This window comes from Limulus polyphemus, unplaced genomic scaffold (genome assembly GCF_000517525.1).
Source record: "Limulus polyphemus unplaced genomic scaffold, Limulus_polyphemus-2.1.2 Scaffold1535, whole genome shotgun sequence".
Classification (NCBI taxonomy): Eukaryota; Metazoa; Arthropoda; class Merostomata; order Xiphosura; family Limulidae; genus Limulus; species Limulus polyphemus.
Genome location: NW_013667145.1, coordinates 60,336 through 85,865, shown reverse-complemented (window position 1 = coordinate 85,865; position 25,530 = coordinate 60,336). Strand labels below are relative to the sequence as shown.

General features: G+C 32.0%; 1 protein-coding gene across 2 annotated transcripts; it reads right to left on the bottom strand.

Moving 5' to 3' along the window:
• LOC106463988 (NADH dehydrogenase [ubiquinone] 1 alpha subcomplex subunit 9, mitochondrial-like) lies at positions 1-25,316 on the bottom strand. Of its 2 annotated transcripts, none has more exons than XM_013924091.2 (11): positions 25,236-25,316; positions 22,669-22,881; positions 19,793-19,890; positions 18,445-18,536; positions 16,225-16,387; positions 12,248-12,356; positions 5,950-6,094; positions 5,709-5,819; positions 3,024-3,093; positions 1,635-1,847; positions 1-193 (listed from the first exon to the last, which is right to left on the bottom strand). In XM_013924091.2, exons 1-10 carry the CDS (start codon positions 25,267-25,269, stop codon positions 1,668-1,670), a joined length of 1,215 nt encoding a protein of 404 aa, XP_013779545.1. In that variant the 5' UTR covers positions 25,270-25,316; the 3' UTR covers positions 1-193; positions 1,635-1,667. The 2 variants fall into 2 exon arrangements, with proteins under 2 accessions (XP_013779545.1, XP_013779544.1); XM_013924090.2 differs by having other exon boundaries at positions 1,639-1,847.
• Between the last annotated feature and the right edge of the window lie 214 nt (positions 25,317-25,530).

Here is a 25,530-nt window from a genome sequence, read left to right as displayed (position 1 = left end):
ACAATGTTGTCAAACCACTTTATTAAACCATAAGTATAACTTGCATAAATTTCTTTAGGACAAAGGTTAATGTTACAATAACTTCCTAATCAAGACAGATTACTCACAGATGGCTTAAGCTATACCTACATAAATACTTCTTATGCTCAAATCTGTACACACACACACAATTTCCAAGAACAATAATGACTTCCTGAAAACAGAAAGAAAAATAACAATTTAGATTCTGGAGTTTAAAGTTACTGTGAATAAAAACTTATACAAATGTGAGCCACCATTTTGCTTTCCCCTACTAGAGACATTTTTAATTACACTGCTGCATTTGAGTCCAAATCATAAATAAATCAAAAAGATTTTAACATATGATTTAAAACAAAGTATTTTCATAATTAATAAGGGGTTGTAACAATACTGAATTTTACAGTTAAATAAACTAAAGCTATTTAATATAAAAATTGCTATTTATCTAATAAATTTAAGTTAAATTGAAAAAATATGTTGTACTTGACCAGCGACAACAGTTCATCTTTAATAGGCAAAATAAAGATACCAATGATAAAAGAAATCTAATACAAATGCTTACATATCAATGGTTTGTTTGTTTGTTTGTTTTTAATTTTGTGCAAAGCTACACGAGGGCTATCACCACTAGCCATCCCTAATTTAGCAGTGTAAGACTAGAGGGAAGGCAGCTAGTCATCACCACCCACCACCAACTCTTGGGCTACTCTTTTACCAACGAATAGTGGGATTGACCGTCACCTTATAACACCCCCATGGCTGTAAGGGTGAGCATGTTTGGTGTGACGGGGATTCGAACCTGCAACCCTCAGATTGCGAGTCGAGCGCCCTAACCACCTGGCCATGCCGGGCACATATCAATGGAAAGTAATAATATTTGTAAAGGAAAAACAAAATAGCAACAATATACGCATACATACACAAATACACTTTCATATTACTAAGTAATAATACTTGAACAGAAAATAATACTTCACCTATAGCATAACAACCAAGGTTAAAAAAAAAGTACTTCTATACTATAGGTAACACGTTTTTGTGTTACCAACCAGCTACTGGACTTTATTATTCTCCTCTAACACTATTACAGTTCACTGGTATGTATTGTGAAGAACAAGTCTGTATTCTTCTACCTGTCATTACCAAAGTTTGCTGGCACCAGTAATCATTATTAGTTATATATTGTACAGAACATACATTTCTTCTACCTGTCATTACTAAAGTTTGCTGGTACCAGTCATCATTATAAGTTATAGTTATATATTGTACAGAACATACATTTCTTCTACCTGTCATTAGCAAAGTTTGCTGGTACCAGTCATCATTATAAGTTGTAAGTATATGTTGTACGGAACACACATTTCTTCTACCTGTCAATACCAAAGCTTGCTGGTACCAGTAATCATTATTACTTATATATTGTACTGAACACACATTTCTTCTACCTGTATATCTTTTACTTTACTACAGTGTGCTGTTCTGTCCTCATTTAAAGGTCATTACTAGCATTTCTTGATACACAATGTGCATACTATATGTATCCTTATACATTTGCCCTTGCTTGAAAAAAATTGTGTATAACAGTTGTAAGGATAAAAACTGGTCACACCTACTTGCCTTAACTACTGCATGATTTTTTATTCCTTTCACATAACTGGAGCTGGAGGTGCTGGTGGCTTTTCAAATTCCCCCAGCTCAGCATCGTAATATGCCAAAGCACGGAAGGGTCGAAGCTCAAATGGCACACGATCCTCCATGTATGTCAAAGTGATGCCAAGATCCTCGAGGGATGGTACTCCACGAGTAGGAGTGTCAGTCACATGCTCCTAGAATAAGACTGTATTACTCACCCAGAGTAGCTTATACTAAATTAAACAATCTTTTCAAGTGGTTACTTATTTGCTTCTTTTAACTACCAAGCTACATGAATAAACTGTCTAAAATAAATATTATCACTACATTACCCAACAGTCTGAAATATTCAGGTGTAAGACCTAAAACTTTTGAGATAACCTTCCACTAATTTTCTTTGAATTAATATTGGCTAATTTCAACAAGTAACCTTTCTGCAAGTAGATTTTCTTTAGTTTCACCATTCTAAATTCAAGTAAAATCCTGCACTTTTCCAGGAAATTTTGCCTTTACACTAGTGTTGTTTCATTATTAATGATATGTACAGAGTGGAATATTAAATAAAAATAAAATACAAAAATGACTCAGATTTGACTTTTTTTATGTACCAACAGTAAAATAAATATTTTTTCTCGAGAAGTTGTTATAATTAGATTCTGAATGTGGAAAAAATCATAAAATTATTATCAGTTCTAAGACATACAGGTCAAAGTTCAGAATGCTCTCAGCCAAACTACCTGAAACTTCCAAAACATTACACAAAAGTACCTGAACTTGTTTGCTGTTGAGGTAACTTGAGGGGGGGTGCATTGCACTAAGTAGCAAAACAAGTTTATCCTTCATATGCCTAGTTGTTAATCATAAGTGATACAAGTTTGGCAAGCTTGAATTTACCCTTTGGGTCATGATGTTTTGTTTTTTTATCATTGGAATTTATGCTTTCAAATCATGTAGGTATAAGCATGAGCTGCATTGTTCCCTAAAATGTTTGATTAACCTTTAACCCTGTTCTTATTGTCATACATTGTTGGTAACAGATATTCTGTTTTGATACAGTTTAACTTTATCCTGAAGAATTTCTTCTGTTTCTTTCAGCATTATATTTTGTCAAGATACATTTCTATTAAAAAAAAATCATAACCACAACACTCCTTAACAGCAACTCCATAGACTAGGATTTCTCAAATGTTAAACAAAATACACAATTTAGAAAAAGCACTGAAAACTGTTTCACATATATAATGTTTTTCATGGTACTTTGGGTCCTTGCTACCACTACTATGTTATCTAAAGGATAGAGATGTAAAAGTATTATTACAAACACACTCATAGTCTATGCATTAAAATCTCACTACAGATTTTTTTCTTACCCTTTCAACTCGTTCCCATGATAACAGTGGGTATTTTCCTATTATCTTTTCTGTGAGGAATATTCTTGTCCTAAAAATTCAAGTTTTCAAAACAGCTTTGAATTTATCTATGATGTTTAATAAACAGGGCATGAAAAACTGTTGTTTTTATTTAACATCCTGTCCCAATGCAATTCATTATAGCAAACACTTACAAATGTAGAAATAGCATGCTTAAAACCCAAAGTACAACAGTCCACATAAGACCACCAAACAAGTTTAGTGGAATAAAAAAAAAAGTACAAAGAGCAAGTATGAATCTTATTAAAAATAAATATGAAGCTTAATAACTTTGCTCATTACAAGGCTTCTAATAACATGAGTCACAAAAAGGACATTTAACAGAAAGTGAAAATTATACGTATAGTGCAACACAAAAGTCCCTCATTATGTATGTATAATTCTTATATTATGAAGCATACAAAAGTTACTCATAACTTAAAATTCCCAGAAAAAAGGTAAAACACTATAAAATCATATTTTCTGAGCCACAAAATCCCTTATGATCTACAAATGACATAAAAAAGTTAACAAAGTATGTGTTGTAAATCACCAAAAGTTCCTAATAACATGACTCACACACAAGTGAAATATAAAATGTGTATTGTGAAGCATCAAAAGTTCTTAATACCACATGATGCACAAACAAAAGTACAGAAACGTTAACATTTTCCTACACTGAAAATGTATTTCTGATAGCTTCCTCTTATCACATAATAACTATATGCAGAATTTTCACTCACCACTAGTCTTGATACTCCCACCTACCCTCATGTGTTTACACCTGGTATAGCTGTGCTGTAGCATGAAAATAAGCATGTGATAACCCTCTACGAATAGGAGTGCAACACAAGCTCCTAGCGCAGCTGACCCCCTCTATATTTTAGAGTACTATCATCATTTCAAGATTAGGCAAAAAAGTGGGGAGGAAGTGTGAGAGGGGGTAAGTATTTATCAGAAATACAAGATTCAAAGCAACTGAGATGTTACAAACAAGAAGTCAAACTTGTTGAGATTGGGCCCAGAAAAGAAGATTTAGTGTTCGAAAACAAACAAGACTGGGTGCCCCATCGATGATTGACATAAGAGACAATGGTGAAATTGTTGGAATGGATCATGCCTAGGTACCCCCATACCACAGGCAAGAAATGATCTAATGCCCAACAAACAGTAAAGTGTGACAGGATCCATACCAGACATGAAATACAAAGTTTATCATGTAGAAAAAGAAACATTTTCCAGAAGAAAATAAATTATAACAAACTTAAAGTTGTCCAATAGGTAGCAGAAAGTTAAAGTGAAAGCAAAAATACAATGTACTGAGCAAATTTTTTTATGGCTGCACTCATGAAGGCCAAATCAAGAAGTGATGATAGTACTCTACACTGTAACAGTATAGAGAGAATCAGTTGTGCTAGAAGTGTGTGTTGCACTCTTATTGCTGGAGGGTTGTCACATGCTCATTTGCATGCTACAGCACAGCTATATCCAAATGTAAACGCGCGAGGGTAGGTGGGAGCATCAAGGCTGGTAGAGGGCAGTGCCAATCAAGGAAAGAGGAAAGCTATTATGTGAGAGGAAGTAAGGTATTGTATTGGAATATACATCTTGTGAAGCATCAAAGTTCTTAATACTGCATGATTCACACAAAAGTACAGAAACTATATGTCTTGTGATACATCAAAAGTTCTTAATACTGCATGATTCACACACAAAAGTACAGAAACTATATGTATTGTGATACAAAGTTCTTAATACTGCATGATTCACACACAAAAGTACAGAAACTATATGTCTTGTCATACATCAAAAGTTCTTAATACTGCATGATTCACACACTAAAGCACAGTAGAATCTCATTTATACATTCTCCACGAATCTCTGTCTTCAATTATGCGTGGTCCATTTCTGTACACCGAGTATTGTAAGAGGCAAAAACATAAAATTACTCAACATTATATAATATGGGGACCCCTTCAGTAGCTTAGATATAAAAACAAGTTGGTAATTTGAGGGAGAAGACTGATATATTTATATGTTAATAAAACTATAAATCACTGTACGGGTTGTATTATCAGTTAGAAATACATACAACACATTTACTTTCCTATCTGACAATTTTTTAAAGTGATATTTAAATGAGTATCATGTGAATAAATACTATACAAATTTAAATAGACAGAGTTTTATGTATACAAAGAGAAAATGTCACCAATAGCCGAGATAGATTTCTTTTTGTTTGAATACCTAATTTGAATACTTTTGAGGCTTCAGTTGAACAGAGAATGCTAATCACATTGTTTGTTTTTTGACCATCATTTTGCTAGTATACTATCTTACTGAACATAAGGTTTATTTTATTCACGATAAAATGTTTTGTTGAACAAGTTATATTTTGTCTGTAGTTTCTTATATTAATTATTAGCAATAGTTATATCCAAGATGTTACTTGGAATTTGAACCTATTTATCTTATCACCTGCAGCTTAAAAATCGTACATTAAAAGTTGCAATCAGTTAAATATTAATTTCATTTAAAACATTTACTTGCATGTTAATTTCTCCTTGTAAAGTTTGTCTTAACCTGATTTATCTTGAGTTACATATTTACAACAGTCTGATGTATATCTGATTGAATCTTACATACTGAAATATTAGATCATATCTGAGATCAGTGCGTTTGTAGCCCCAATCAGTGTCTTTCTTCATCAGAAGATGGAACCAATCCACTAATTCTCCAAGTTCATAACGTCGAGGTCTAGTAAGAAAGAGATAAAATCAAGTCAGTAACTAAACTTTTTTTATACAATAAGTTTTTTGTAAAACTACCAGAACCAAGCTATTATAAGTGTACAGTTTCTTCCAAATATGACAGTAAGGTACCTTACCCAACGGCTTCAAATGTTTTTCCAACAGCATCAGGATCAAAAATAGAATTTACTATAGCCTCAGCTACATCAGACACAAAAACAGGCTGTTTAATAGTTTCCTTTCCCTTCTTCCACAAAGGCAAGTGACGAATATTTCTTCTCCCTAAACATTAAACACCTGTTAGAATTATTTTGTAGCAGCATCACATTAATATACATTCACAAGTCACAACTCTTTTGGTGTTAAAGAACAGGAAATGTGACTAATTCTTTCTACATTACAGCATGTATGATATATGTAGAACAAAACATCTACAATTGAACTACTCCACAGGTAATAAGTATAAAACAAATTATTTATTTTTTCTAAAACATGGTTCATATTTCAAGTACATTTCATGTGCAAAAGGGAATCCAAAACATAATCTACTAAATGTACATTATACAATGCTATCCAGATATTATTTTTTTTTTTACAATTCATTTCACATGTTTAGTGGATAATCCATATAGCCCTGAAAATCTTGACTAAAGTGGGACAAATCTGTTGTGTTTTCAAATCAACATACAGATTATTTTAAACCATACATCTAATAACTTACTTTCAAATTCTTTTTATCTCTCTCACTACAGGCTTGGTCTCAGGGACCATCCTCATAACCATTTTGTGCTTGTTATAGTTTTCATGCTATAACTTTTAATACAGTAAGCATATCTTCACAAACTTTTGCAGATTATCAGTAAACATTACAGATTTGTTTATTAAGTTTAAGATTTTTTAAGTAATGTTTTTCTCATGCATTTTTTCTTTTCAAATGTTGACTATCCAAATCAATTTTGATTTTAAGAATAAAAATACTTTTATGCATCAGAAAATTCTCAAACTTGACATGCAAAATTTATAACCTCCAGATAATTATCAAACTTTTTTTAGAAAAACTATATTTTATCTGTTATTTTCAATATTGTATCAATGTAGTAGGGGCTTGGTTGATTTGACCAACCTTGTAACAATCATAAAAAATTAGGAAATAGGTATAAATTATGCTTTTTTTGGTCTAGAATGACTACAAATTATAACATTATAACATTTTATAAAATTATAAAAGTTATAATTTTCCTGTATGAAAATGTATTTCTGATAGGTACTTCCCTCCACTCACATGCCACAAGCTTTCTTCATCCCTCTGTTGGAATCAATGTTCCAACATATCTCTCATGCAAATCATCATGCATCATCTCTCCAGCAATAGGAGAGTACTACTATCACGTGACACATGTGATTCCCTCTATGCGCCACTACCAAACCATCACTTTGAAGTGTGGCAGAAGACACTAGCAACAGAATACTGTGGGAAGGACGAGTGGGAAGTGTGAGCGGAGGGAAGTACCTATCAGAAATACATTTTCATACAGGAAAATTATAATTTACAATAAGGTACTCTCTCTCCACTCACAAGATTAACTGGAATCCAAAATTATAAAAGAGGAGGAACCAGTGTGAGGGAAGAACAGATGTATTCCCCCAAAAGCATCCGAAGGTCTGCACAAAGTAGTATGGATGAGGGAAACTATTCAATAAGTAATCAGATAGGAGAATAAACATAAAGGAACAGGTGGGAACAATCCTAGCTGAAGGCATCTATACCCAAACTCCGAGGATGGGGAACTGGAGACCAAACTGAAGCAAACTGCGATTGAGAGTGGTGGCAAAAGAATCGATATGGGGTGTACCCAAACAATGGCAGAGCCACAGAAAAACTGAAGGATGCAGAGACTATTCTGTGGGATAAACTCAATCCAGTCGGGAAAGACGGTATTGAATGCACCAAGAACATGACACTCCATAAAACAAATACGATGTATGTGGGCCCAATAGAGAAGATCCAGAGTGTGAAAACACAGGGATCTTGACTGGATACCACCTTGGTAGTTGATATAGCCACCACCGTAGAATTGTCGGAATGGATCATAACCAAGTCAGGCCCAACATTCTCCTCTCCTGCTCCATTCTATGGAACTGGCTGTTTGGAAAGCCCTGTCTGCTCCCTTACTTACTGCTTGCAAGGTTCTATTGTTTTGGAGGATATGGTCATCTGTGACACCTCTCGTACCCCTAGGCAGGGCTCACGTGTGATTGCTTCAATGGGTCCTTCACAATCAACGGAACCTTAACTGGAATCCCTTGGATGCTCCTATATCCCTTCTCCCCTCCCTTGTGGACGATCTTCATTGGTGGTTGGACACGGCTCCATATATCACTGGGTGTTCTGCTTCCTCCTCTGCAGCCAGATTTACACCTGTTCATGGATGCATCCCTTCAGGGTTGGGGTGCCTGGGTAGATTACCAAGAGGTTTTGTTTGGGCTATTGGTCTGTCGAAGAAAGTTCTCTTCACATCAATGTCCTCGAACTCCTGACTGTCTGTTGGGCTTTGGATCATTTACTTACTACACCAGTGGTCACCAAAATGGGTGTTGAAGAAAACACCCAAATGGACAAATGTTGGGAAGGTTGAAGGAAAGAATTCTCCAATTTGATCAACCAGCCTACCTACACAGCTTCAATGAGGAGTATGACTAGCTGATTTTCATTCGAAATAAGCAAGAAAAAGCCAGTCACTCATATAAATGTGGAAGTGCAATCCCATGGCATGAATATGCTGAGCAAAGGAGCATACCACTCGACAGAACATGTATAGCGCCAAAGCCAGGCCAAATGACAAGGCATGATATTGGTATACCACACCCAAGTAAACAAACCAAAGACAAGGACAAGAATGCTCCGTTATGGGAATATGCAGATATGTGTTGGAAACATCCATCTTGGTCATCCAAAACCCCCAGAGAAAAGGCCCACTGAAGAGAAAGGTAGGTAGAGAAAGACTGAGAATTGTAAATCCTGGTGGCCAGATATGCCATAGATTGCAGGCAAAAAAAGATAGATTAAACTCGGTTGAGACAAGACAAGAAGAAAAGACCAAAGGTAACCAACAATGAATGGGTGTGAGAAAGGATGTAGATCGTATGAATAAGTCCATACCCCAATGAAGTAGCCATAGGAAAAGAAGGAACGTGGGAGAAGAGGAAACATCTAAGAATGGCCTAACAGAAGAAAATAGTCCAAAAAAGAACTGCCAGCCCTGGGCTGTGAATATAGTAAGCAAAGGCCCACAAAATGCCAAGGAATATAAAAGAGGCCAATGCTAAATGACAGGGAAGAGCAAAGAACAGGAAAACATGAAAAAGAAGGAGGAAGAACAGAAAACAAAGGGAGGACAGGCCGAGAAAGGTGTGTAGGAAAGTATCCAACACATGGACCACAGTCAACCTCAAACTGGGTGAAGAATTACCGTAGGTTGTGTTGGAAAGAGGTAAAAAGGAAGAGAAGAGGACTGAGGAAAGAGACTAAGGTGGACAAATAGAAAACGACCATCAGCAAAAAGTAATACCAACAGCAGGAGAAGAGATAGGTACCCAAAGAATCGTACATGTATGATAGTCACTGATAAGGAGAGTGAAGAATAGACTACTAGATGAGTAACAGTAAAGGGTAAGGTCAAGAAATAGGAAAACAAAACAGAAATGTTATGATAGCAACTAAGAGGAAAGGAACACCATAAAAGACATCTTGGCAAAGAAAAAGAAGTACTCAAGGAAAAGGAACAAGAAAGAGAAAAATAACCTCACCCAAAGGGGAACAAAGTACAGAGGGATAGAACAGAAGAAGTGGAAAAGGCCAAACAGAGAAGGGAATAAATGTCTACAGAAACATTAAGAAGTGCCTCAGATAAAAGGTGGAGACAAGAGAGAGAAACAGAAGGATAAGAAAGGATGAGTCTACAAATCCAAACAAAAGAAGTCACAAATGTGAGGGGTACCACACATTTGGGCATGAGAAAAAGAGCTATTAGATAAAGGAAACAGTATAGAACCTAATAACAAGCATGGAGAAATGACAAGATAAACCCAACTCATGGGTCAGAAAGTGAAAAAACAAGAAAGAATACAGGCAAAAGAGATGGAATAGAATATACCCGAGAATCAAATCCAGAAAGACATTGAAAGGTTAAGATCATTTCACGAATGGTAAATTACTACCCACAGCAAATAGGTGAAGTTCATAGTCTAATAAATCATTCCCAACGGAGGAGAAAGAGATACTGCTGATGAGATGGGACTAAGAGGCCCATTAAGCATGTGGTAATCCACAACTCGTTGAACAACGGCTGTAACAACCATGAAAGTTTACAAACTGTCAAAAGCCCAGCAGAAATAAGGCCTAAGTGTGAACGATGTCCCACACTCAGGACTAAATATAAATTACCATAATTTGTGAATTCATGATAAAAAATTAAAGCTTTTGAAACAAAAGAAAAAGAAAGTTTTGTTAACGATGCAAGTCTAAATAAATTGAACACAGATGAGAAATTTAAACACATCTGTACAATACAATGCCAAGAAGACAAATGAACTTTTGAGTGCATTGAATTTTTTTCCTTGGAGGTGTATCATCTCCTATTGGTGGAGGGCTCTGCTGCATGATTACATCATTATGCACTAGTGCAATTTACATTAGATCATGTGAAATTAGGTGGGAGTTGCCTCAAGGCTAGTGACATGCAAATCTCTTTGGCAGATGAGCAAGGAAGATAGCTGTTTGGTGTGTGTAAAGAGGTATGTTAATCTTGGAAGTATATATTTTATTTATTGTAATATATTTTTAACAAAAGTAATTAAATGTAAAAAATTAAAATTTGATGTGTATAAGTTTGTTTGTTTGTAGTTAAGCACAAAGCTACACAATGAGCTATCTGTGCTCTGCCCACCATGGGTATCGAAACCCGTTTCTAACATTGTAAGTCCACAGACATACCGCTGTACCACTGGGGGGAAACGTGTATAAAAAACCTAAACAAACAACTAAAAGATTGTTTTGTAATCACTCCTCATGTAACACACAAAATACATACACAAGTTTAGACATGAATGTAATCTCATCTGTTTGTTTACTCTGCTATCCCTCCAAGTAATTTACTGCTTGCCACAGCAGTTATATATAGTTCAAAGACTCATGAAATAATAAAATTAGATAAATAATTGTAATTGTCTGTTACACTCTGCAGTAATTCTAGTAAAAAAGAAAATTAGATTTCATCTTACATTTTTCAGTGTTTGCTACAGATGATTTTGCTACATTTATTGTTAGGGTAGATAAAATAAGAGACAAAGTATAAAGTTTTACAGAAGAAAAAGAACTTTTGCTATTCATTTAGGAGGCTCTAAAGGTTATGTAAATGAATTAAGAAAACTGTAAGACAAAAAGAAGTATTTTATTCTTAGTATGAAAACAAACTTTCTCTCAGACTGATTGTGAAGGCTTTATAAATTCATAGACAAATATTTACTAAAAATACATTATTAATAAACCAGATATTCTGTGTACAACAGACTTGTAAAAAAGCTTGCCATATTTTGTGAAGACACTCTTCAGTTATAGTATGCATAAATTCATGGTTATTTGGTGGTTACAAGATTGGTCAAAATGACCAAGCCTTTATACAGAGAGAGTTAATGAGCAATTTATATCCATGCAAAAATCTTTGCATACTAATACTTTGAGCAAGAATGGTTGGTAATCAAACAGTTATAAAATGTTTCTCTATATGTATTGTATCTTTAGTTAAACTATTTATCTCCATTTGAATTACCTAAATCTCTAGGTAATGAAAAAAATCTCTCAGTATGAAGCATACCTCAATGAAAATTATTTATATGGTCAATGCATTAATTTTTGGCAATTGTTTGTTTATCGACAAAGCTATCTACCTCCATCACTAATTTTGAACTAGCAACCAGATGGAAAGGAACCAGTCAGCAGCAACCATCACCACCTCTTGAGCTAATATTTACCAACAAATAGTGGGAATGACTGTCACATTATAATGCTCCCATACCTGAAATGGCAGACATGTTTGGTGCCAAGTTTTGATCTTGGAATCCACATTTCTAGTCAAGCACCTTAACCATCAGGCCATTGCACATCATTTTTCTAAATGAACTAAATATTTCTCTCAGATTGAATTAAGTACCTTGGAGAAAAACTGTTTCCTACAGTGTGATAAGAAATCTCTACACACCATATAAATTAATTAATTTAAATTTTAAATAAACCAGCTGTAGGTTGAATCAGAAGGAATACCTTTAAGTGCACAAAGAATACACATTCTTAGTTTTTATTACACAACAAAACCAAAATCATTTTCTCTCACTTGATACAAATTACAAAATGATAAGCTTATGCAATAACATACTTACAGAAATGGGAATAATATCGTAAGAAACGATCTTCGTGACCATAGATATCTGCTGGACGAAAAACTATAGCTTCTGGAAATTCTTCTCGTACAGCTTGTTCTCCAGCCCACTATGAGTGGGAAAAAAAAAGCAATGATACTTTGTCACTATAATATATGACTTTAATTACGAAAATGATCAAAGAAAAATTGCTTTTTTAATAGATAATCAGTTACTCATTTTTTATAATATCATTTTGTTTTATCATTGCTAGGCTGTATAGCAAAAACTTGATATTTAAAGAAATAAAAAAAATTATATTTATTTTTTATCTTTGACTGCTCAATCCATAGTCTTTATAAGACAATTATAATATGATTATCTTGAATAACTTCTTGACACCTTTGCTTGAAACCAAATTATATATTTTACACCATGTACTGAAATCTTATCACACTGCTTACACAAGTACATTAATATTTGTTTTGAATTTAGGCCTATAAATATATTAAATTTGGATATTCAAAAACAGTAATTAACTTAGTATACTTATATATATAAATATACAAAAATAATCTCATGTAAAGGTAGTCAAAAACTTAATACATGTAACGTATTTTTCCATTTCAAACTATTACCACCTGAAGTGGTATATAAATTAAAACTGTGACAAAGGTTTGAACAGTAATTTGTGATAGTGCGTGTAAATTCATCCTACTACTTTATTTTTCAATCATAATCCTTAATTGTTCCTAAAACAATATAACACTCATTTGAATTTTTATGTTAATAGCCAAATGTGAGAATTAAGTTGCATCATTTCTGTGATTAAAGTCTTGTCATACTAGCTGGACCAACTTTTCTTGTTAAATAACATATTTAACCATATTTTGAAACAATATTCATGACAAATACTTAAAAACACATTAGGCCATCTTTTGTACAATATAAGACATTCAGTGTGACTTTGGGTATTACAAGTGAGAAATAAAAACTTAAATGCTTTATAGAAAACATTCAATAACCATTCTTTAGTACAGTGAAAAATGATACACAGTCTGTGAGCCATATCGCACAAAATTAGCCAATTTTACGAAAAGCAAATTGGAACATTTACCAGTTCCATACCAAATATGCATTTTAGAACACAAAAAATTTATCAAGTACTAGAATAAGATATTCCAAAGATGTGCAGATTAAGAATTAATTAATTTTTTTTTTAATTACCACATTCATTGCTAATGATATGTTAACATATCAATCAGCACATGGGCTATAAATATGTGTGATCATACAGGTAAACAGTACCTTAGTGCTGTACAATGGTTATGTACATCCTGCCCTGTTGTAAATGACAGAAAAACTTTTTTCACTAAAATTTCAAGTCACGTGACCTGAGATTTCTGCAGTGGTTTGTTTTAGTTACCATTATAGCTACAAGATGGCAGTGTTGTGCACACATTTTAGTCTGTATGAAACTGAGTATTTTACAAGAATCTGATCCAGAGTCACGTCAGGAGGACAATGTAGATAAGGATTGTAATTATGAGTCTACTGATGAAAGTGGTGTGGATTTTACAGGCCACGTAAATGATCAAGATGGTTCGTCCACAGCTGACACTGAAGATCCAGACACTGACACTGGAATATCAGCATCAGTTGATGGATGGCAGACTGTCCAGGCTACATACGTTAATCTAACCGATATTTCTTTTACTGCACAATCAAGTGATTGTAAAGCCTAAAAGCAGAATGCATCGGTGGTCTACAACTGATGCATCTGAAATGAGAAAATTTTTTTACATTCTTTTTATCATGTGCATCATGAAAAAAACCACTGATAGAGGATTACTGGTCAAATTACCCAGTGCTGGCTGCTCTGCTTGTCAATACCATTATGCCACATGATTGTTTCAAACTGTTGCTAAAGTTTTGGAACTTTAGCAATAATTAATGTGGCTTAGCACATGGGCTAAAACTACTGAAGCAGCAAATGCTTTAAGATATTAAAACTTATTTGATATAAAAATTTTATTATTAACTATGTTTTGATGCCAAGTTTACTGACATATATTGATAATAAAATACTCTATTAAATTTTGAATATAATGCTATAAATGAAGATGTTGTTTGAAGTTAAGCACAAAGCTACACAATGGGCTATCTGTGCTCCTCCCACCATGGGTATCAAAACCTGGTTTCTTGCATTGCAAATCTGCAGACATACCACTGTGGGGCAATGCTGTAAAAAGGTTTTGGCATGTGCACTTTGATGCTCCCATATGCAAAGGATTATTAATGGCCCAGTAGAAGTTACCTTTCAAGAAAAGAAACTTTTAAAATGAACCAATTAAGAGTGAAATTATTTAATTAATTTCATTTCTACTTCATTCGCTACATGTCGGTTTATTTACAAATCAGCTGCTTCCTTCTAGAGCAATTTATCTATTACTAGTTAAAAAACATAAACTAATGATAATTAAAGTACAATTTTAGTATTGTAACCTTTTAAGCTTACCACTGAATCATCTGGGAACCCCCAGTGACATGACACTGCATTAAAATACATAAATAATTCAAATAACATTTGGTTAATCTTTTACATTACCATATAATACAATATTTTACTTCACATCCAGTGTCTAAATAGGTATAAACTTGCTCAGAATACATTGTACATTTTAAACTATAACCTTCTTAACTGAAGACAACTTCAAAATTAAATAGATGTTCTACTAGGCCAATACGGTAAAGGTGAAACATCTACTACAAACAAAGGTACACACACACATACACCTTAATGTTTCAGTATTTCCATTTATGATTAAAAAATAAAAAACAACACTATGAATTTCTGTTTCATTCAATATTGTGTTTTTAAAAATTTGACGAAAATAACCTCAATATCACACAAAATGAAGTTTTTTTTTAGTTTTTTCATTTTTATACCATCATACTGTATAATGGGAAAATAGTTTTATCACAATTCTGTTTTTGATATATTTTTAATCATTAGAAACTTCTGCTCAGAAATAGGCCAAAATACCCAACAACATGTAAACGTACCTATGTTTTAAATTAATACCCAAATAAAACTAAAATAATACGTTCAGGATCATCTTACCCAAAGAAGAAAAACTAAAAATCTAAACAGAGTTTATGCACTACACTATAAATACCTTGCTATCATAAAAACTGATGATACTCAACCAAACAAGAGTATAGACCATCAAAAATGACGAGGAAAGTAGTACCACCCCACCCCCATAATATACCTTAATATCAAATTCCATAGCTAACTGAAATAAATGAATTTCGCAAAATCAAACTTGACCAACAAAAAGGCAGAAAAGTGCAGTCGAGGCAATAAAACATCAGTAAATTCCTTTGTGAGCCAATCAAAATTAAGATCATTTAATGAAATGAATTTGAGGCATATTCATAGAATAATTATTGGTAAAAATCAGTTAGATTAACCACTTCTAATACATAGAAAAGTCAGTGAATTTTGGTAACACTACATTCCAACTATGGCTTTTATGTCATGATGCTTAGCAACAAAAGTATAACCTAATATTGTTTTTAGTCTATGTACTAAGAGTATAAGACAACAAAACTGGAAAAATATTTGTTGATTTCTTAATTTAGAGTTTCCGTTGATTAAAGAGGTTTGTGATGTAACAGAAAATAGCTTAATTCAGGAACGATTTAAGTTTAAAATTGAATTGATATTTTTACTTTCATGATAAATTTTATGCACTTGGTTCTAGGCTAATGATAACACACTACATCTTTACTTTAGGTTTATCATACCAACATTCACTCCACTTATAAGGTTTCACGTCAATAAAATTGTAATGAGCAAACAGTAATCGAACTATTCTATCTGAATAAATGCATTTTGGTTTTTATGGCTCCTCCTATTTCGAGAAATCAAGCAATGACATGACACACACACATTGGCTTTTATATAGGTTAGATGTTAATTGAAATACTACCTTTGAAGCCAAGAAGTGTGATCCAGATTTCAGGATTACAGGTTTTGGTTTTTCAGCAGCATTCAATGCTGACATGTGCACAAATCTTTGCACCCCACAATCTTTAGCAATCCTTGCAATGGCTCTAGGTCCTTCAACATGCACATCATCAAAAGTAAAACTCCTAGAAATTTTGGAATGGACAGGATACAGTAAGTTTATAATGTTTTGTTTTATTTCATATCATAAAAATATTTAATACAAACTAGTATAAAAAATCTTAAAATGAAGCTTTCTTAAGTCTTAAAAGATAACAAATTCAACATTCTAAAGGCCTTGTCAGCACTGAATATATCAGTTATAGTGTATTTAACACATTATTATACACTTTTCTCTACTTTAACTCAGAAGTTCATATCAATAAAAAAGCTTTTCAGTTATATCAAATAATTTTGCTGTTTTCCAAAGTTCCCAACTAATGAGATAAAAATGTAACTTAAGTCTACATCTCTAAAAAATAGCCACCAGTAAAATGGCTAACCTAATCTATTTTATTTTGTTTTGGTGGTGTGTCTTTTGTATGTATACAAAAAACAAATTTCTATTTTTCAAAATGACGAACTCAACCTTTTTTTTCCCATTACAAAGGGCCTGTAAAGTCTGATTAAAGTTTATTGTACAAAGCTATAGTTATCAGATGGAAAGTAGAAGTCTATAGACAAAGAACATAAACCTTTTTTAATCAGAGGGATAAGTTATTTCTTTGTGGCACACTCTTTCATGTAAGCTTAAGAGACCCATGTGTGTTAATAAAAGAAAATTAACAGTTTTTTTGCTTCTTAATGAAATTTCTAGTTAATTCTGGCTGACACACTGTTAGTATAACCATGTTACTCTTAAGCAATAACCACAATGGTAAAGATTTTAGGAATAATACACTTTTGGACTCTGGTAAAATAAAGTATAAATATTAGGGCTGTGTTCAAAAATTGGTTCACTAGCCAGTAATTCGATGATAGTTCTAAACTTTTAAAGTTTTGTAAGGCTGCATTCAAGTATTGTTAAATTATTTTTTCTCTTTTTAACATAAACTGATTGACAATGTTTGAATAGTAATCAAACATAAAATGTCGTACACATATGAAATTTGTGTATTAAAGCACAGGAGATAGGGGGGGAGGGCACCTTGTGGCTACATTGCTTCAATAAAATAAACTGCATACCTAGCATGCAATGCATAAGAGAAGTTACAATAGAATAAGTATGAAATATAAAATATATGCTAATATATGTTAAAAATGGAGCTCTGATGTAGCTCTACAACCCTCCACTCAGGGCATATATTTAATTAATCAATAATGATGTTGAAAAACTGTGACTAATAATAACAATTTCTCTCTTGTAACTTTTTTGTTATAGTTGGAGATACACATTTCTAACTGAACTGTTAGTGTTTCTCTGTTCTGTTTATTATTATCATGTTTATTAGGTATATTTCTTTAATTAACAATTTGATGTTAAAAAGACAATAACTGTTAACCTGCTTGGAACGGTGACTGTTAAAGCTTATGTTTGTAGTTAAGCACAATGGGCTATCTGTGCTCTGCCCACTATAGGTATCAAAACCCAGTTTCTAACGTTGTAAGTCTGCAGACATACCGCTGTGCTACTGTAGGGCTAAAATTTATGTCAGCTGCAGTCAATACAGTGCTCGTGCAATACAAGCTTACTGTATGTAATCATACTAGTATCACACACACACACAAAGCATCAAATATGTGTATATAAATAAACAGTCATGTTTGTTAATTAAGGCACAAAAAACATATTTCCTATTTGGTATAATACATTATTAAACTATATATGAATGTTTTATTTAATTTCTATGGATTAAATGTACGATAAAAGGTTTTTCAGTCACATTCTGTAAATTAGTACTATTGAGGGTTTGAACCTTCATCTGGTAGTGTTTTCCAAACTTTCAAAGGTCAAAATGTAGTTTTTGTTACAGCCCTAATACGTATAAATCAACTTAGAGATAGGATTTAAAGCTTCAAATAAGTTATAATTAACACATAATAGGAAAGGACAAACTTCACTATTGGTACAATTTTTATATCGTAAATAAACTCTAATAGCTTACAATATATTTCCTACACTAAGCAAGAAAAAACAGTTTTTAAAATTCTTTTTAAAAATTTTTCATTTTTTTCACTTAAGCACAGCATATCTAAACTTTACCTTGTCTCAAAGTCACGCCCAATCAGGTTAATGACAACATTTGAATACTTCATCACTTTATACAATGACTCTTCATCACTGAGATGGAAAGGCTGTGTAACAGAAAATATCTTACAAGACATAATACTTCATAACTTAAGTAATAAATAGGCTATAGCTTCAAGCTGCATACTATGTTGACCATAAGGTTTGTTATGGGTTCTGGTGAATAATTTTGTTGCAACTGTTTACAGAAACGTTTGGTAACTGTACATTTTGTATGTGTAATTAGTAAATCAGACATTGTTTGGGCAATATTTGATACACCACCAATAACTCTTCTGATTACTTAAATACTCATGGCATACTGCAAGATGAACAACTATGTACAATACAAGGAAATATGACAATTAACTCTGAAGTTGACTTTAAAATCCTACAACAAAACAACTTTTATCAAAAGGTAATTATTTTATCTAAGCCATATTCAGAACTTATGAAAAAAACACAAGAGATAATGGAGAAAAATACTATTCAACTAAAATAAAGGTAATAAGATTTTGAAAATAGATAGCATAACATTATGAAACTTCATTAGAGAAGCAGCACTGTAAATATACAATGTTATACATAAGAAATTTCAAAATTTTGCTGGAAGAGTAATATGAGCAAGGGTGAATGTTCAGTAAGTCCAAGAACGTATCTAAACTCAAATTCAACAGTGTAGCTTTAAAAAACTAAACATGAAATAATCATTCATTTCTGTATAAGAATTTAGTAATGAACACTTTGAAAATATAGTATCAAAAATCTTTTAAAAATACACATAATTTTATCTTCAGTGAAAATATTGACAATTTCTATTCAATTTAAATCTGTTACTACTGAAAATACTATTACATACATTTTACTTTTAAGTATAATATCTCAATACTGACAATGGGTTTTATATATACTACAATATGGTGGTTTTCTGTATATACAACCAAACAGATGTATTAATGTTTTATCAATCTAAAATTAATCAAAAACTTATGTTAATTTTTAAGATTGATATTAATGCTAAAAGAGGTTTATGGTGCCCTAAAACTAGTCTACAATTAAAAATAAAAAATATAAATGACATTTTTTGTCATGATGAAACATAACATCTTTGTTTTTAACCCTTAATACAATAGAATAATGTATCTGAAAAGAAATTATTATCTATTCTATGATTCTTAAAAAAATTAATCCCTTTATAACACTATTAGTTTAAATTAGTTATATTACTAAGCCATAGAATTAGACATTCAGGAACTTTTAACAAAGCACATTTCTGTTGAGTAGCTAATTTACAAGTCAACACATGAATAAGAAACATTCTCACAAAGAAAAGTATCTGTCCTAGATCTCCACACATGCGCAGTCTGAGAATATCATATGATTCTCCTCTGTATGGGATTATAACTTGAGTACCAATCTTCCCTAGAAAAAATAAAACAATAATTAATAGAATAGTACTGATCAGCTAAGTAAAAAGTAAATTTAAAACAAACATACCTATACTTATATATACCATTCAATTCTGAATATGATACTTACATGTAAGTACATGTTTCACATATGTAAAAATTAGTTTTAAAAATGGCTGTAATATTTTAACCAATTTCTTGAAAAAAGGCTTGTTACAGTAAATTACTGAAAGAAAAAGACATTACTTTAAAAGAATATAAAGATCAAAACCTAATGTAATTTTAAAACCAAACTACCCTCATCAACTGATTCACCCAAGTCATTAAAACTATATTATAGCTGACATAGATAAAAAAAAAGTTTTATATTGAAAGTGTCAAAGTGTAAGTTCTTAGGATGAAAAAAGAATTGTCAAATTATTAGTAACTTATGAATAAAGATAACATCATAACACTTGAAATAAAATTTATGCTAATAAAGACAATTTTCAGTTTAATAGCAATAGTGCTATTGTAATCTTAAGAGGTCTGATTTATAACATTGTTTTCAGGTTTGCTGCTCTTACTACAGGAAAGGTATCAAAATATTTCAAAAGATACTGAGATGGGTTAGTAGAATGATACTGATACTAAACTCCCAGTTTATAAAATATATATCAAGGAATGCAAAACTAAAAATTATTAGATTGTGATGAATCACCAGGTTGAGTACCACCATTGTTTTTTTATGTATTCATCTGTAATCAAGATGATCTGATTACATTTAAATACAGTATGATAAAAAATATATATTTTTTAAATAAGAAAATAATCTACACTTTCATAGTTTTATGAATGAATTTCACTGAAATATATAATAAATATTTACAAATTCTGGTAATTGAAACATGCAAAGATAAGTTTAGGCTGTGTTAAGGATGAGTTAGTTTTACAATATGTATTTTTGTAACTTATGAATGTAAAAACAGGTATTCATATCATTAGATATAGGACTGTTTTCTTTTCATCTTTATAACAAGTGTTTTAGTATAAAATGTAGGTTGCTGGTCTATCAGTACATAATCATAAAACTATTAAATCAGAAGACCATTCATACTATCAAACTTATCACCTAAAATAACCATACAAATATAAATGTATCATTTCACATTCATATCTTTTAAAATACGCAACAAAAATTATATAAATTAAACTAAAAGCACACACCATATAATATGACATACCAGACATCATGCTTACTTTCAAAAAATTGTGCATTTTCAACCATAATGTCTACTTTTTACGTATTGCATCAAAACAGTTCATTTCTGATAAACCATTATTTCAGATTAACTATATTAACATGCAAACACTAATGCATCACTATAATGCCTAACAAAGCTATGTTAATCTTGTGAATTTTTGAAAGTTTAGAAACAATGAAAGATTTATTCACTTATCAACCACCTTTTGCTACAATACCGTGTACCATTTTCCAGATATTTTATTCCAAGTAATTCAGTATTGTTTTACACGTTCATAAATTGTGAAAATGTTCGAGCTTTAACAGTCGTAACTATAACCACACAGTTACTCAAACACTTTGTAACCAACTGAGGAAAATGAATAATCACAGTTTATTTTATTTATTAGGCAAATGTTTGTTTAACCAAAACAAAAACCTGGTGTTTTGGATATTCTTCAAGTAGCCTAAAATTAAAGTCAAACAACTTACGAATCAGCATACCTTCAATTGGTTTTGTAAAATAAATCTTTTCATAATTATAACTTTATCTTTCAAAGTTTCAAAACCAACTAGAGAATGAATAATAATAAAAAAAGAAAATCTAGTTAGATAATGTAGTGTCATTGTGTTTCATTTCTCAATGCTAGCCACTATAATGACAATAATATATGATGTGATATGCACCAATATTTTAAAAGTTGGCTCTGAAACACTGCAAGCAAATTTTCAGTTATTTTAAATGAAAGAAGAGAGACCTTCAACAATAATAATTTAATATTTTAAATTAATAAATGTTTATCATAGAGTATTAAAGTAACCTAAATAAGTCAAAGTTAAACTAACATTAATGTATTGTGATATAAAAGTTTTAATAATTGTAGTTTTACACAACACAAATTTAAAATTCAACAGAGAATAAATAGTAAGAAAACCAAGAATATAATTAGGTAGCATTAGTTATATTGTTGTGACAATACTGTTTAAATCATCAACTGGTGGTCATGGCCTAATGAAAGGCTAATTAACTCCTTGTTACCAAACTCCTATAGTATTTGGATAATGGATCTGGGGCTTTTTACCCTCTCTCTTTTTTTTTCTTATTAGATGCTTCGAGCAATGTAATACTTTTCACATTGGGTTACATAAAAAACATTCAGTAACCTGAACCTGTAAGTTTTGGTGCATCTACATGTTAGAAACACAGTGCTATTATTTTTTACATTTTACTAAAGTTTCCTGTGTATATAACACAGAATTCTGCATTAATGTGACCTCTACATACTGTTATGTACATTTTGTAATTAGATAAAAATTACTATTCTACCAAACAACAGAGCTTGTATCTCTTTTTTATTGAACTGAATAAAAATACAAAACAAACTGAACTAACAAACTCCAATTTAACTTGCCTTTTATATAGATCATATGGTTTCAAAATTCTTAAGTCATGCCCATCAAAACTAGAATACAAATGTCTAAATTGAAAAACATAGCATAAAACAACATCAAAAAATTTCTAAACCTAATAAAACTGGGGAAAATTATAGAAAAATATTTTCAACTAACCTAACTTGTTTACCAAATACCTTCCTAAGAATCCAGAGGCTCCAAACACAGTTGCAACAATTCCATTGAAGGAAGACCGACCCCCTGTTCCTCGTTTTAAAGATGGCAAGTTAGTCCCTGGTGGAGGGAACTTTTTAACTGGTACATCACTACACTGATACCTTCGTTGTACAGGCTGTGTAGTCACAACATAAAGTCCAGGGAGGTGGTGTCCTATTTACATTTAAAGTTTCATTACCAAAGACTACATATATGAAACTATGGATCCTATAATACTGTATCAGTCTTATTAAGTACTTTGTGTGAAATTAAACTACAAACCATGAGTACATATTCATCTTTATAAATGAAAACCAACTCCATCTGGTAGTTTTGACAGAGGGAGAACTCCCAAGACTTTAAAATGCCTGGAGGCTAAATCTTTATCAACACCAAACTGAAATTTTATGATGTCAAATTAATTCTGCCTTGAATCTTTTAAATGCTTGATTTATCATTACTTTCAGGAAGATACTGACACTGGAACACAATTCTGAAGGCATTATTATAAATTGCACTGTCTATCATGTTACCTGCATACAAATTACAAAAAATGTACTAACAACAAGCATTATGTCATTACTATGAACATGCACAAGATTAAACATACAAAATAAGTAACTAGATGCTCATATGCTAGTATAACCACTCTTTACACATAGTTTAGGAATTTCATAACTGTTAATGATGAATTACCATTGGGGGTCCATACAGACCCCATTGTGAGCCTCTGACTTTGTTGGTTACAGAGTCCCTAATAACATATGGATCATACAAAAATTGTAAATAAAATACCATTAGTATTGCAATTAATCCCACAAATTACTACTGTCCTCCCTTATGTATGCTGTTTTATACCAGGCAAAAGTATAAATTATTTAATATGATGCAGCATGAGGACCCCTTCTGTAAACCTTTTGAAATTCCTTTAGGCAGGATTAGTGCAAGTTAATCTACGAGACTGTTTTCAGTTGCTATATTTTTTATGAGTCAGCAATACCATGCATGGGGAAGCATTATACTCAATTCAATTTTATTACTCATCAGGATCTCTACCAGCCTACCCTCAAATTGAAATTATTTTAAGCAGGATTAGAGTAAATTAATGTACGAGACCTTGGGCATGGTCAAATAAATCAATTAAAATGGTTTGACCTCCTCAGTCCAAAACTGTTATTAGATCTCAAATCAGTCAAGAGATGGTGGAGCTAGGAGTTAAAAGTTTCTGCTTGAAAAAAAAACAAACTTGGAGCCATTCTATGAGCTGCTGTGCCACGGATAAAAAATAATAATGAGATACATTTAGGAAGTTGAAAATTTTCAGAACTTCCCTTATTAATTTTTTTATTTTCCACCTCAGAAAAATCAACATATTAAATTTCAATTTGAAATGTTATTATAATCATACTGCCATTACTACCAATATACTGGCACATTATTACTGTCTGGCAGTACTCATTGTAAGAAATTTTACTCTTCACTCTTATGCCAAACATCTCAGAGTTAAGATTTTAAATGTTGCAAAGTTTTATCATAAAATGGTTTATTAGGGATAGATTGTTCAAAACTGTGACATATCCACAGTGCTCATTTCTCAAGCTATAACTTGAAGACATAAAATTGTGAATAGCCCAATTGTAGCTCAATATTTTAGCCTAAATAATTTATTTGTTTGCAGTTAAGCACAAAGCTACACAATAGGCTATCTGTGCTATGCCCACTACAAATACTGAAACATGGTTTTTAGCATTGTAAGTCCACAGACATACCACTGAACCACTGTGGGCATCTAAATAGAGCTCTTGGAAACATGTCCAGGATTCTTTAAAAATTTATCATTTGCCAGTAATCATTCTTACAGTGAGTGATTTAATAAGGATGAACATTATGTACCTGTGGTCCCTTCTTTCTCCAACACTAGAGCAACCAATATGATTAAAACGCCACAAGTTTACAAAATGAGCTTTCCTCATCTCACATACTTAACAATAATGAACAGAAAACATCAACCAGACACCACAGGTTTTTAAATTATGTACATAGGCGTAAATTTATAATAATTAATACCGATATTACTTTATCACTATCAGTAATGTCTACGACTTGTACAATAAAATTAAAGAGCAAACTGTATCTATTACAAATATTGAAACTGAAAGTTGAGAGTAACTTCAGTAAGGTTCTTTCTTGAAAACTTAGACATTCAAGTTAATACAATGGAAACACTGTGATGAACCAATCAATAATTCATTTGAATTTAACAGTAAAGTTAAATGAATTTGAATAGATTTTATCCCTAATCGTCCCGTTTCAGATATTAAGTAATATATATTATTATTATTGCCCAGAGCTAGTCTACGAGTACGACGAACGAGTCACATTTTACAATTCAGTTTCAGTTAGTCAACTTGATTTTAACAGATACTACGAAAAAACTAATAATATCTTTCGTTTGTAAAGTTCTCGTGTTTACGGAACAGCTTAATTTACACCAAGGAAATAGTAATAATATTAGTAGTTCTACTAACGTGAAAAACGGCTAATAACTTGAACGACAACCATCTTGTCCTTCTGATAACCGAACACCACCGTAGAGGGCTCAGTTAGGACACTAGCAATACCCAGTGAAAGAAAAATATACGAAAAAGTTTTATTTAAATACATATACGAGCATAACAAACAAACATCAGAATATCTAATATATTTATGCTTTTAAAGCTACATTTTTAATGTTGTAACTTCTTTGTTTACAGATCGTAATAACGAAGTCAGAGTAGGCCTAGAAAGTTCTAAAGATTTGGTGTCAAGTTCGTAGTAACTTCG